This window comes from Callospermophilus lateralis, chromosome 13 (assembly GCF_048772815.1).
Source record: "Callospermophilus lateralis isolate mCalLat2 chromosome 13, mCalLat2.hap1, whole genome shotgun sequence".
Classification (NCBI taxonomy): domain Eukaryota; kingdom Metazoa; phylum Chordata; class Mammalia; order Rodentia; family Sciuridae; genus Callospermophilus; species Callospermophilus lateralis.
Genome location: NC_135317.1, coordinates 75,797,053 through 75,812,329, shown reverse-complemented (window position 1 = coordinate 75,812,329; position 15,277 = coordinate 75,797,053). Strand labels below are relative to the sequence as shown.

The window sequence follows — 15,277 nt, the reverse complement described above, 5'->3', positions numbered from 1 at the left end:
TCTGGAGGCTGAGGCAGGAGGATCAGGAGTTCAAAGTTAGCCTCAGCAAAAACAAGGCACTAAGCAACTCAGTGAGACCCTGTCTCTAAATAAAATACAAAATAGGGCTGGGGATATGGCTCAGGACTGAGTGCCCCTGAGTTCAATCCTCAATACCCCTCTAATAAAATAAAATAAATTAAAATAAAGCCTTTTCATAATTGTTGTTCTTTGGGAAAAACTAAACTCACCAAAGCTCAGCAGATGTATTGGCTTAAAGAGGTCTAAAGATGAGTGACCAGCCCAGTGTCCAGGCATTCCAGATATGTAGCCTCATATTTTAGAACATTTCTGCTGCTGTATCTGTTCTGTGAGCAAGAGGGCTTTGAAACATTACAGTCTTGGGGAGATGAGGCTGTGCATTTCAGTTCTGTTGTCCGTTGCTATTATATGTTGGAAAAGGAAGATTCCCTACCCATTTTGGCAGGAGCTGTTGCAATTTCAATGTCTTCTCATCAGCCTTGCCTTAGCCCCAGCAGCAGGCAGAATGGGGGCCCCCTTGAAACTCACTCTAGCCAAAGGGTTATGGTAAGTTTCAAAATAAAATATCCAGGCCTGAGCACACCATCACACTTCCTATTCCATAGGACCAGCATTGGTCACTGTACCACATCTCTGTTCTAAATTTAGGTACTTTTTTTTTTCCAGGCAAAAATTACTATGCAAACATTTAAGAGAAAAACTTTACCCAAAGTAATTTTTTCCCTGACTTCTGTTTGGTTTCCTGCAATGTTTAGATGACTCATTCTCTTCCAAGAAATTTTAAAGAAAAGAGATGCAGGCTGAATATTAGTGCACAAAGACTGCACTGTAAATTCTTTTTCTTCCCTGCCTAGAGACCCCTTGCTTCTTTACAGGAAACGGAAAGGCTCCACAGTCTTCATTGTCCTGCTCTGGGCCTCATCAGATTTTGTTGTTCTGAGGAATAAATGTGCCCCTTGTCTCTGGGTGGGGCCCCTTGTAGCTTCCCAGCTCCGTCAACCTCTCCACAGTGGCCAGCACGGAAGCCCTTCCTGCGCTGTGCTTTTCCCTAAAGGCGCACAGTTAAGGTTTCTGAAATAGAGAAGGCCAGCCTTGTATCAGTGAAAGGAGAGACACTGCCCACTTCGTCTCTCTCTCCCTGGGTCAGAATTGCTCCTGATTGCTAGGGGCTTTACTGTGCATTTTAACTGGGTTAACTACAGGAGTATTCCCAGCCCAGCTCTCTGGCAGAGGGAGTGGTAAGTCAGATCACTTGAGCCCTGTTCAAATAAACAGGGTAAGAGTTGAGTGGTCCTCCCAGCTAATCAGCACATGAAAGGAAACATCTGCCTGGTTTAATTGCTATTTTATTGGTTAGGCTTTCCTTCCCTCTTCCTCACTCCTTTCTCCTCCACTCCTGTGGGACTGGGGTTGTTTTAAGTTGTGGATAAGCTACAGGGTAGAGCATCAGGCACTTTTCCCCCTTAACCTCTGCCATTCAGCATAAGGAGGTGGTAGGAGAGGCTGGAAGGCTGGTGGGGTGTGGGGGGAGGCCGGCCTGGAGGCAGCAGGGCAGGGTGGTGGGAAGTGATACTCGTGGTCACTTCCTGACCCTGTTGCTGACTCCGAGGCTGGTGGTGAGTCATTTCTCCTTACTTCACCTCCTTGAGCCTCAGCTGCTTCAGTGGAGCTCAGCTCTCCTCAAGATGGGTGAGGCTGGGGTGTGAGTGTGCACAGGAAAGGCATTCCCTCCTGTGGCTTCCTCCAGTGGTTGAGGTCACTGGATGACAGACACTAGGAATGATAAATTCAAGACCAGAAAAGTGCCCCTGAAGCCCTCTGTTTTGCAAAGCAACTGAGTCCCTGAGGAGAACTTGCCCATTATCTGCTACTCTATGGTGTGAAGACAGCCAACCCATTGCACACTAAAGGGGTCGTGTTTGAATGGAATATGGATGCAAGGAGCTAGGCAAAAAATCATGTGGAATCATAGTGGCAGAGGCCTCTCATTTTATAGAAGAGAAATCAAGAGATGCAAAGAGATTAACCAGGGTGCCTAAGATTATAGCAGGTGGTAGAAGAGCTGGGAATAGAAGGAGACTCCTATGATTGCCAATTTAGGTTTCCTTCCACTCCATTCTCTACTTCTGGCTATAAAAATTCAGGACCACCTATGATGGAAGGCACACCTATGTTATATTCCATAATGAATACCTTACTAGAAAACAATGGGCAGAGAATTTCTTATTGGAAAAAATGTCAAACCGTAATAGAAAAATGAAATGTCTGATAAACATGTTTTTTAAAATGTTCAGGCTCACTAGAATCATTCAAGAACTGCAGATTGCAAGAGATACCACATCACAGTTCCCTAAATTGGCAAAGATTTTTGGTTGTCAAGACCAAAAAAAAAAAAAAAAAAAGTGAACTAAGCATTCTTACATGCCTCTGGCAGTATTTTTAATTGGTACAGTATTTCTCAAAGGCAATTTAATGCTACAAATGAGTACTCTCTGACCCACTGTTATTTCTAGTAGAAAATAATGAAAAATGTGTGCATAGATTATATATAAAGTAATTTAATACAGATTTTCTATCACAAAACTCTGGAAGCAAATACGTAAGAATAGGAGCTACCTCAGCCTAATGTATTATAATATTATAGAAGAATGATGGAGAAATGTTCACAATATACATTTAAGCAAATAAATTCCCAAACAGTGTTTATAATGCAATCCTAACTTTGTAAAAATCATAACGAAAGAGGGAAAATTAGAAAAATATTTTGCCACTGTCTAGAGTGATAATTTTTTTAGTGGTAGGAATTCAAGGTTACTTTGTTTTCTCTTTTGATGGTTTTTCCACTTTCCTTGTTATAATAAATATATTACTTTTGTAATCAGAAAAGGTATTTTTAAGGCAAAGATTTATGCATCTTGGGAAAAAAAAAGCAAGATTTATAATGATTTTGTTTCTGAATAACAGGGCACATCCCTTCTTGCCTGGGCATTTAGCTATGCCAGGACAGTATTATAACTTCTGTCAGAAAGATGCTGGTATCTGAATTTTTATAGTAAAGAATTAGAAGGGCCTGGCAGAAGATACAACAAGGGCTTTCCTTATCAATTCCGCCATGAGGCCAGTCGGTTTTATCCCCTGCTCTCTTGGGCTTGGCATATAACATTCTGTTCAGAAGCCATGACTCTTTCCTTCCTGCTTCCTCCTTCTTCTCTATTTCTACTGTTCTGTGTGGTTAGATGCCAGCCTTGGGTGGCAGCAACACAGAATCTGAGAGCTACCACTGCTCAGGATTACCAGTTGAAGACCCCTTAACAGATATTATCAGAATCAGGTCCCGTTAGCTCAGGTTGCAAGCAGTCATTATTGAAGAATCACTTCCTTGAGAGTTTGGAGTAGAAATAAAGCCAGTGAGAAGTACAATTCCTTCCTGCTTGAACTTATTTAGTTAGGGACTTTGAAGTCCTTGAATGTTGATATGCTTTTTCCTCTCTCATCCTATTATGCATCTTTCCTTTGTAATCCTTTGGCATGTTTGCCTACAAGTATCTGAGAAGGCATGCTCCACCTAACAACTGTTGCTAGGTAGGATGTGGTTTTCAGGCCTGCTCTTTGGGGACCAATTGAAAAATCAAAGGCTATAACCCATTTTCCCTCCACATGATTGCTTTTGCTGGGCTACAGAAAGGGCACATTTCATTTTATTAAAACTCTTTGAGTAATCTGACCATAATTGGGTCTGAACCGAGTGGTTATCTGATTTGCTGGGTTAAATAATGGGCCTTAATTGAGTCTGTGTTATTTGTAGAGCCAGTGCTGCTCTTGCCTTTGTTGCCCCCTCCTCCCTCCTTCTGTTTCCCAATTAACCTTCATTCCTCTTTCCTTGCAGAGTAAAGAAGTCGGCCAGCAGCTCCAAGATGATTTGATGAAGGTCCTGAACGAGCTCTATTCGGTAAATCAGATGGGTTGCTGGGCTCTTTAACAAGCAGAGGGAAGCAGCATTTGGCAGCTGACAGCCATAGTCATGTCAGCAGCCCTGAAATGAGCTGAGGTTGAGGACAGTGCATGCTCTGTATTGGGGGTGACCCCACCCATTTCTTTGTTCACACTCTTGATTTTCAAAACGAACAAGCCCCCCCAAAAAACTTCCTCAGAATAATATCCTTCCTCCACTGTGCAAGTTCACCCTGGCTTCATTTGAGACATCACCTCAAAACACCAGCCAAGGACTAGGTCACCAACCCAGCTGACACCATTAGCAGCAGCAACCAGGGACCCCAATTTTAATGGCAAGGAACACAGCCTGTATTGCACCATTAACATTTGCCTCTTGGAAAGCACTTATCGTCCAAGTTTTATGTCAGATCTTGGATTGATCTTGATTTGAGATTAGAGCAAATGCTGTAGAGGGAAGTATAGACTCCTAAATGTCCCAATATAAGGGTCTGGTTCAGACAGGCAGAGCCCACCAAGAAGACGCAGGCTGTGGGCTTGGAGGAGAGAGCCCAATCTGTTCTAAGAAACCTGGCAATTCAGTGGATGATGGGTGCTTCTTCATGCTCTGAGATGTGATTGTGGTCTGGTTCTCCCCCAGCCACGTTTTGTTAGTTATAATAAACATACACACACACACACACACACACACACACACACACACACATACACACACACACCTACATCAAGGAAACTCTTGCTCCCATAAATGGAATACTTCAATTGTGCAGCACCTGACAGGGATCCCTTCTCCAGTTCTGTTATATCAGCCCTGTGTGTCATTTTCCAGGGTTGTCCCATCCTATTTGGAGGTGAAATTGGTTTTCTGTGTTCATTTGTTTATTCCCTCCCTCCCCTCTTCTCTTCCCTTCCTTCCTTCCTTCCTCCCTCCTTGCTTCTTTTCCTCCTTTTCTCTCTCCCTTCCTTCCTATCTTTCTTTAATTCACAGGAAAGCAGGCAGCAGCGACATACGTAACAGGCATCTGGGGTCAGAGAATTCCATGTTCTTGGTCCAGAGCCCAGGCGTGTCCGTTTTGTCATGGCAACTACTAAGCAAGTAAATAGTGTAGTGTGGTCATCTGACCTGTCTGCAGCAGAGCTCGGTTCATTGTGAATTTCTACTCTGTGACTCTTCTGCTATGAAGACAACCAAGTAGAGAGCAGGGTACCCTTTGGTTCAGCTTCCGAGTTTTCATTTTTTCTCAAATGCAGTTGATGTCTTTTAAAAATAGAAGCACACGGATGGGAACCATTTTCAGATTGGAAGAGTTTCCTGAATTTGGTCTTTTCAGTGCTTCTGCTCTTTATTTTTAGAGCATCTTCTAGGCACTAACAAGAGCTATTATTCCTTTTTTCTGGCAGAGAATTCACTAAGATGGAAGATGACACATGTCATTATAGGAATTCTTATATTTTCCCATAAGCATCTTTGACCTCTGCTATTTGCAGCTCTTTCTAGGGGTGAGTTAGTTGGATACCAGAAAACCCCAGACTCACTTAAATCTAGTGTGCTCCTTTGGCCGATGGACTCAATACAGCAAAGGATGAATAGTGTCTGACCATCTGTTAGCTTTTACCCAGAGTCCTAGATCTCTTCATAAGCTATGACTTAAAAAGTAAGCGAAAGGGTATGGGCAATGCCAGAGTAAAGAAGAAAATCCTGGAACTTGCTGCTCTGGTCTGAGGACCAAGTTTGGACCTCTAACTACAATCCTTAGGCCACCCCATATAGGCCAGTAAGCAGTCTATGCAGAGCATAGAATATTCCCACTGATATTCAAACTGAGAACTGGCTAAGTATAGTGTCTCCTGTTGTGAGGTGCCTTGGTACACAGTTTTATAATCTGTCTAAGATCTATGTAAAAATTTGATATATTCCTCAAAGAGGTGATGGGAAGAGAAGAAGAGTGTAGAGGACACCAGAAAGTTCCAGAGAAAGCACAACAGTATGATGCAATGATTCCCATGCAGGGTAATCCCCCACCACCACCACCAAAAGAACTTTTGGCAGTGTCTGCAGCATTTTTAGTTGTCAGAACTGGACAACTAAAATCTAGTAAGTAGAGGCCAAGAGTGCTACTAATATCCTACAATATCCAGGATATTCCGTCACGACAAAGAATTATCTCCCCCAAAATGTCAGTAGTACTAAGTTTGAGACATCTGTGTCTGGTGACTAGAGTCTCCTGAATTAGGCAACATAGATTGTTGACTGCTAGCTATATGAATGTGGGATACCCTAATGTCTATGACCCTCATGTCAGGTATCTCCATATCCTGAGGGATGGGCTCATTGGGGGAGTTAGAATTTCAGAAATATCAGACTACAGTTAAGGATCAAATTAATTCACAGATCTGTCTGTAGACTATTAAAGGGTTCAAAGAATAGAACTAAGAGTTGTTTCTTCTACAGGGGTGACATTAGCTTTTGACTGGTTTGAATAAAGGCACATGGGATTGGGATGTGGAACCCTTCAACCTAGGACTGAAGTGTTTCCTGGGACATGAGACTTTCAGTGCTGAAACTGGGAAATTCCTGAGTAAAACAGGATGATTTGTCACTGTGGGTGGGATAGTGGTCTCATCAATAGGAAACCGGCACTACTGTATATTGGCTTAGGGAAGCTGCTAGCTGTGGACACTCTCAGAGGAGTTAGGAAGAGAATAAGAAAGAATTCTTGAAAGGAACATTATCTCTGTTTGCTCTGTAGGAAAGTAAGAGTCAGTCTCTCTCCCCCCACACCCCCCATAGGCAATAGAAATTATTTGTGGGCACTAAAAAAAAGGGAATCAAGGATGTAAGAGATCTGCCTTATTTACCAGTGCCCTTCTTACTTCACACTTGCCCCTTATGTCCATGAATAATTCTTTTTGGGAACCAATTACCCATGGGTTGGTAATTTAAGTACTTTTGAACCTGATGAACCAAGGGGCCGAACCCAGGTGTTTCCAAATAAAGATGCCTTTGGATGAGAAGCCCAGAATCCCACCATAAGTGGCCAGCTGCCCCTCTGCACCTTCCTCTTTTCTGCCTGAAGGGCTTTGATTTCCCTGACTTGGCATTCTGTGCCAGGGCCACTTCCACAGCTGCTGTTCAGAGAGCAATCTTCTGCACATGTTTCTCCCCCATCATGAACTGGCTAGCTTGGAAACCAGGGGATAAGTGGTTTTCATTCTCTGACTGATGCTCTAGGAATGCCTTTGAAGTCAGAGCACACTGCTTCCTAAAGAACTCTGGGATTGTCTGCCTCAGTTGCACTCAGAGACTATCTGGAAAAGTCCAGAAAGGCCCTACAGGAAGGATGTGCAGATGCAGAAGGATATGTAGAGGCACAGAAGCCACATGGATTGGCTAAATATGAAGAGTCAAGGAAACCCTGGACTTGAAAGAGAAGAGGAGATTGGGACACTCTAGAGCTGTTGTCACCTAGAGGTTTTGTGCTACAGTATATGTCCCCTTGACTTGTGTAGCACCTGTTTGCTGCAAGCTACTTCAGCCTGGTGTTCAGCACCTGTTCCCCTGAACCAGTGGCAGCTAATAGTCCTCCAACTCTGCTTATCTGTTTGATCCTGGCACTGGACAGTAGGAATACAAAGAGGTGTCCCTAAACTCAAGATATTTAGTTTTGATAGGGGGAGACAGAAAAATAAGACAGCAAGTAAAAAATGAGGTAAGAACTCTTACAATCTGCATGAGAGAAGAGCATGAATTAGGCTCCTTGGAAAGGCATTTGAGTTGAATCTTAATTGCTAAGAACTCTTAGTCTTCTCTATATGTTCCCATTTTTTTCCTTTTATTCCCATCCAGGGAAAACAATCCCATCCATTGTTCATGATGAAATATCTTTATATTTCTTATTCATCTCTTGAGGCTATTGCTAATAGATTATTTTCAAAGTTTTATTCTGTCTGTATACTATTTCTTCTAAATTGCTTGTTCAGTTCTGGGTATTTAAATATTTTCCTTAAATGTCTGGTAGTCCTTAGCTGGCTGATCATATTTTAAAGTAAGGCACTGAAAAGTCCTGTGTTGACCATGGCCTTCACTGTAGGGGCCAATGGGGAAGCCCCAGCATCAGTAATTTTTTTTAATCTTTTATCTTGGATAGATTACTGAGAGATGGTTCTTTTGATCTCCCACTTATGACTGGGAACTGAATTGAAAGAGGTCTGGACCATCTCAACATTCAGTACAGAAGTTGCCATTGATCCTCCTGGTTTAAGTTCAGTACTCCTATCCTCAGATGAGCCTGGTATTCCCCAGTTTGTGGCCACTTTCTAAGAAAATAAGCCTCAGTCACCCATTGTGATTAGGGAGGGGATTTGGGATCTGACTTTCTCAGGCTTTCAGTAATTTCTTGTTTTTAGCTCCACCTTCATCCCACTGCCACCTATTTCTCTTGAGACTTCTGTGATATGTCTGGTTACTTCTTGGCTCTCCCTACTATTGATTTAGGATTCAGTAGGTCAGTTACTACTTGCTTATCTGCTTGTCAGAGTTTGATTCTTTCTTTTTGTTTTCCTCAATTTACACCTAAAAAATTAGTAATAGCCAGGCATGGTAGTGCATTCCTGTAATCCCAGCAACTCTGGAGGCTGAGACTGAAAGATTGCAAATTGGAGGCCAGCTATGCAATTTAGCAAGACTCCGTCACAAAACAACAAATAAAAAGGACTGTGCAGTAACTCCGTGATAGAGCAACCCTGAATTCAATCCCTAGTTAAAAAAAAAAAAAAAAAAAAAAAATTCAATCCCCCCCCCAAAAAAAAAGTAACAATGAAAACTCTTTTCTGTCCTTTTAGTGTAACTTATGGAGGTAACAGAGCTAAATGCATGAATTGAGTATTTAGTTTTTCAAAGTAAAGTGAGTGTTCTTTGAAGAACTGAGAATTTAGAATTCTGAGTTTCTCCTCTAGTTTATTTGCTCACTATATATGTTTCTCTAAGTCCTACCTTGATTTTCCTGTTTCCCCAGTTGTTTACTATTACTTATTTAAGCTTCAGCCTCTGGATGCTTCAGTTTTCCCTTTAGAGGGCACTAGTAACATTTCTTCCACATTTTCCACAGAGTAGATGATTCATTGTCATTAAGTCATTTGGGCAACCATTTGATGGTAAAGCTACCATGTGCACATGACATATTTTCCTTAGGAAGTTTTAGTTTCTTAGAGTAGATAATATTTTACTCTTTCTTTGGTGGGGAGGGGTATTGGGGATTAGACCAGGGATACTCTGCCATCCAATGCTTTGTTTTGATATAGGGTCTCCCTAAGTTGCCAAGACTGACCTTGATCTTATAATTCTCTTGCCTCATGGGTATTTGGGTTTCCAGTCATGTGCCACTGTGCCTAGCTTTTAAAATCTTTTAATGAGAGAGTTCTTTAAGTACTTTTGGGTTCAGAAGGAACAATATAAATTATTGATTTTTATTACTTCATCTGTTTGTTGTTGGCACTATTCTTTGAGCTCCTTTGTCTCTCATGTTCATTCATAATATTTCCTCTTTCATCATAAAATGGGAAATCACATTCTTAAAAATCATTCACTTTTACAACTTATTTACTTGAGCATTTGGATGCCTTTGTCAGAATCAGGTGAAAAAAAAAAAAAACAAAAAAACAGAGAAAGGAGCTCCCATCCACCCGTCTCCAGCCAGGAGAACAGATGGCCTCTTTCCCACTTCTTAGTCAACCTGCAAAACTGGGGATCTGTTTGAATTACTTAGAAAAGCTTTTTAATACCCTTAGTTGTTAATATTGCTTCTCCTATATAGAGAATATGCAAAGTATAAGCAGAGTGGATCTTATGGGAAATGGTGTCAGGTTTAGAATAAGCTGATTTAAAACATTCTGCATTCAAAATGAGACAGAGTTTAGATTCTAATGTACTTTGATTTTGTCAATACCTCAGTATTCTTTATTCCTCCCTCCCCCTCCCACTGATCCTAAGGGATTAGAATACTCACAGAGCCCCTCTAGCCCAGGTTTTCTCAACCTTGGCACCACTGACATTTTGAGCCAAATAATTTTTTGTTATAGGGGTACCCTGTGTATAAGATGTGCAGCAGCATTCCCATTAGCAATCCCCAAGGTGTCACAAGCAAAAATATTTCCAGACATTGCTAAATGTCCCCTGGGTGAGATACTGCTCTAACTCAAGTTCCTAAATGAAACCAGTTTTGCTTTTCATGTCTCCCTTGAATTTACTTAACCTTTCCTCCCAACTAATTCAGTTCCAGTCCTATGCAGTGATTTAGTGGCCTTTGAAGTTTGATAGACCTAAATTTGAATTCTGACTGCCACTTACTAGTCGTGTGACTTTGAGTGCCATAGTTAATCTCTTTAGCCCCATTTCCTCCTCTTTAGGAGTGGAAATAATAACATGTCTTTCACAGAGATGTTGTGAGGATTCACTGAGGTGGCGTAGAGAACCCCTGCCACACAGCATGCACTAAGTGGTAGAGATTATTATAAATATTAATACTGTACCCTTGCTGTCCCTTGCGAGTGGTCAGCCACGTGCACATGTATGCATGCTCACACACACACACACACACACACACACAGATACACACACACACACACACAGCTCCTACACTATTTCTCCCTTTCAAAGAAATTTCATAGCATCAAAACTTCAGCACTCTCGAACTTCAGATGGCTAGGTTTGTGGTCAAGCATTTGTAATTCCCTGATGGAAGGTAGCAATATCCTTGAAAGCTCCAGCAGAGCAGGGCATCATGTGGCTGGAAGTAGTAATTTGGGGAGGACTGGAAACAAGGTCAAGTTCCAGGCTTCCTGGTCTCATTGCTAAGAAATGGAATTGAATTCCTAGACAGTGGTTTGGTGGAAAATTTGAAAATGGTGTCCCTCTTTTTCTATTACTTCTTATAGTAACTCTAGTTATACTTAATAGGGATTTTATTCCTTCCCTGACTCTTACCTGAATCATGCAAGTATCTCATGGTTGTTGTCTAGATTGTAGAACTGCTGCACAGATGAAATGAGCAAATGTGTGTGTGACATTTGCACAAAGCCAGGAATATGGTATGTGCTCAGAATGTAAGAACTGCCATGGCTGTTGCCCTAGTGCTGTGAGGAAGTGTATAATACAGTTGAAGCAGGATGGTTGGGAGAGCTATGGAGGCTTTTCCTCTACCCTGTTTTATAGTTGAAAGGTACAAATAGTAAAGACTACTCCACAGGCCATGCAGCCCTCTTTGGGGCACTGAGAGAGGTAATGTTTCCTGTCTAGTGGGTAACTGTGAGGTGAGCAGCCATAGGAAATCCCTGGGCCCATATAAGACTAATGATTACAAATGGTAATAAATAGAATTGAATAATACATGAAGAACAGACCTGAAGTCATTTCAATAAAAAGACACCTTGGGTTAGTTCTGCTTCCCTGTGCTTTGGAACTGCCTTTATTATATAGTGTTTGCTGAACCAAACTCTTCTGGATTTTTCCCTTGGGGGGATGAGGATGTTGCTTCCTGGGGAAGAGGACTGGCTGAGTCTTTTAGTCTGTAAAGCAGAGAGTTGACCCCATTGGCTTGACCTCTGGGGTGGGGGTGGGGGATGTCTTGCAGGTCATGAAGACATATCACATGTACAATGCTGACAGTATCAGTGCTCAGAGCAAACTGAAAGAGGCCGAGAAGCAAGAGGAGAAGCAAATTGGTAAATCTGTGAAGCAGGAGGACCGGCAGACCCCACGCTCCCCTGACTCTACCGCCAATGTCCGCATTGAAGAGAAACATGTCCGGAGGAGCTCAGTGAAGAAGATTGAGAAGATGAAAGAGAAGGTATGTATGCTGTAGCAGCTATACAGGCAGGGAAGAATGTTCTGGAAGGCAGGACTGATAAAAGTTTTCCAGTAGGGAAAGAAGAGCAGAACACAGAAACTCTGGGTTCCTTTACCAAAAGAGACCTTTCTCTGTCCTGGCAGGAATCCTAGGTATTGAAGGATGCATGTCGACTCCAAGTTTTCAACCTCCAGCATATAGACAAAAAACAGTAGTCACCCTTCCCTGCTCATTTTCTAAATTGAGCAAAATATCTTGCTGCTTCAGGAAGGTGGGGGGAGACTGAGGACCTTGGGTTCACCTTTAGGTGTCAGGTATTCAGAGGCTGGGGTAAGTGACACCTCCTCCAGGTTGGCAGTGCAAGTTTTGGAGAATGATATTTGAAGATAGACTCAAAGTGGGGCAAGCTTTTAAAGTAGGGAGCCTCATTAACCTTTGCTGAGTTGATCTACATTATGCCCTTGAATCTCATTAAGCAGAATTAGAACCCAATTTAAAGCAGATGCGCATAGGGAGTAGCAGCACAGTTGTGGTTCTTGAATGTACTGTACGTTCATCTCCCAGAGAACAGTCTCCCCTTTAAAAAAAAAAAAAAGTAAAATTTAACTTCTGTTTCCTTTTCAGCGCCAAGCCAAGTACACAGAGAATAAATTGAAGGCCATTAAAGCCCGGAATGAATACTTACTGGCTTTGGAGGCAACCAATGCATCTGTCTTCAAGTACTACATCCACGACCTGTCTGATCTTATTGATGTAAGTGCTTAAAGCTGGGGGGCCTATGGGCTCCTCTACCCTGGCTTCAGAATCCTTGTCACACATTCCCCAATTCTATTGTTCGGGCATCTAGGGCATTTTGAGACAATTACAAAAGATGATAGCCATGATCCATTAGGAGATTGCCAGGTTCCAAGTTCTGGGTGAAGCATTTTGTTTGTTTCATTCACTTCTCACTACAGTCCCTGGAGGAAGACATTATTATCTCTAGTTTTATTGATTAACATTCAGAGAGTTTAGATGACTTACCCAGAGCTACTAAGTGACAGAAGTAACCTGGTGTTAGGTGTCAGGTGTTCAGAGGCTGGGGTAAGTGACACCTTCTCCAGGTTGGCAGTGCAAGGAGGAAAATGATATTTGAAGATAGACTCAAAGTGGGGCATGCGTTTAAAGTAGGGAGCCTCGTAATCCCAGAAGTTCAGGAGGCTGAGGCAGGAAGATCACAAGTCCAAGGCCAGCCTCAGCAACTTCATGAGATCCTAAGCAACTTGGTGAGAGCCTGTCTCAAAAAAAATGACTCAGGATGTAGCACAGTAGTAAAACACCCCCTGGGTTCAATCCCAAGTACCAAAAAAAAAAGTGACAGAGGCAAAATTTGCACCTAAATCTTACTAAATCAAGATTCATGATCACAGCACTCTTTGGGCTGCTAGGAAATACTCAGCAACTTGTATGGTGAAGTAATGACAAGAGCTAGAGTTAGAATGCCATACTTTATATTTATGTAGCACTTACTGTTTATATTTCTGGTATTATCTCCTTTGAATATCATAACACCGTATGGATAAGTAATGCTGTCTCCAGTATGTAGTTGAGGAAACTAGTGGTCCAGAGGGTTAAGAGACTTACCTACCCAAGGTTACAGATTTGCAGTGTGCCACAAATTATGTTGCTATCAGGAATTATCCAGATGCCACTGACATCAGGACCATTCTTTTTGAGGTGTGGCACACGGACAATCTAGAGAAGCAGGTTAGCAGGCACATATGTTTTGCATGAAGTAGGCATCTCCTTTTATCTTTGGCCTTATGGGTCAGTCTTGATCTTGATCCTCCTATTGTTTTCCTCAGACCTTATAGTTGAGTCTTGTAGTCTCTACCCTTCATCTGGCCCAATTCCAGAGCCAGTCCTAGATAAAGCTACATTGGCGTACTTTTCTTACCTCTCCCTCTGGTCATCAAAGTGAAGCAACTGGAAGCAACTAGAAGCAACTGATGGAGCATCAGCCTTCCAGTTTCTAGGGCTTCAGGTGTATCCCTGTATCCTGTTTGAGGCCTGGCATTTGCTTTGGGCTCTCAGCAACAGCAACTGGGTCTTGCAAGCCTCTGGCCAGACTGCAAATGCTTGCTGCCTCAGTTTCTCCACAACAAACCTGTCATACTGCGCAACATCATATGGGGGTCTGATCTAAGATTCACTGGTCTCTAAATAGCTGGTTCATCTTGGCCTGTCGCTGAACTGTTCTGGAACTCTTCTGTGGTTTCCCACTGCTCCACCCCCCAGCAAACTAAAGAGCTGGACTAGACCATTGGTACTTAAATCTGGCCCACATCAGAGTTGCTTGGGGAACTTTTCCAAAATACAGATTCCTATTTCCCTTTGACCAGGGAGTTTTGATTTGGTAGATTTGGGGCTGTTAATGCCCTGTATGTCATTGCTTCCCTGGGTAAGTGGAGCCTTGGTCTCTGTTCAGGCACGTCTTTGTTCTCTCTGCTTGTTGATACTAATCTGAACACTGTCTTTCAAAAGAGGTCAGAGCCCTAAACAAGATCCTCTTCTCAGGGCAGCAACTCCTCACTATTGGGAAGAGGCCTGTTCTTGGCCTGAGAAAGAGAATCTGTTCTTTCTTATGCTCAATTCCCGCCATTTATCTTGCATTTGGTTAAAATATTTTTTAAAAAGAAAAGACCGTGTAGGCTGCCACACCTCTTCTACTGTTTGCTGTCTTCCCTTCCTGTTGCCCCTGGGGTCACTGTCCTACACTTTCACCAAAATTCTGACCTTAGGGGAAGACAAGGGCTACTTCTCTATCAGTCACAACCTTCTTCATCAGACATGAGCAGGTGTTTTAAAATCAGTGTAAAAAGCAAGCTATTTGGGGCCTTACTTTCATCACTTTTTTTTAAGGCCTGTTAAGAACCTAACTTTACAGGATATGGTGTGAACTGCCACTAAAAAAGAGGACAGCCAGCTTCCCCAGTACTCAGCAGGGCATGGGTCTAGGGAACTGTGAGCAAGTCTAGGGTGACAGTATTCCAGTCCACAGGGTAGTACATTTGTTCTTTTTTCTTTGCTGTTGTATTTTGCTATCCAATTTGTTTATTGTTTGAGGTTTGTTTTTTGTAGGGTGAGGGCAAATTAGTTACTCTTTTTAGGAAAAGCTGATAAGGTTACTCTACTCCATAAATGTTCAGTAAATATGTGAGTGAGGCTATGTGCCCAGCACCAGGGGTATAAATGGAATATAATAGTTTTGCCTGAGAGGTATTTATAGACTCTAGGTGTTTTACACCTTGGGTCATGATCCGTTAAGGGTGCCATGAATTCACTTTTATGTGTCTGACCTGTTTTTTGGAATGAATAGACTAGACTAGAGTTGGGAAAAAAATGTCAGGGTGCCTCACACTGTGAGGCTAGGTTTTATTTTGTGAAATTTTTATGTTAGGTGTGTATATGCATGCTTGTGT

The 15,277-nt window shown here is 42.3% G+C and overlaps 1 protein-coding gene across 3 annotated transcripts in view; it reads left to right on the top strand.

Moving 5' to 3' along the window:
* Srgap2 (SLIT-ROBO Rho GTPase activating protein 2) overlaps positions 1-15,277 on the top strand; it is a 245,235-nt gene that overhangs the window by 161,972 nt on the left and 67,986 nt on the right. For all 3 annotated transcript variants that reach the window (XM_076832371.1, XM_076832370.1, XM_076832372.1), the window contains exons 5-7: positions 3,908-3,970; positions 11,601-11,816; positions 12,441-12,569. In XM_076832371.1, coding sequence (XP_076688486.1) covers positions 3,908-3,970; positions 11,601-11,816; positions 12,441-12,569 — 408 coding nt within the window. The remainder of the gene's footprint in view (positions 1-3,907; positions 3,971-11,600; positions 11,817-12,440; positions 12,570-15,277) is intronic.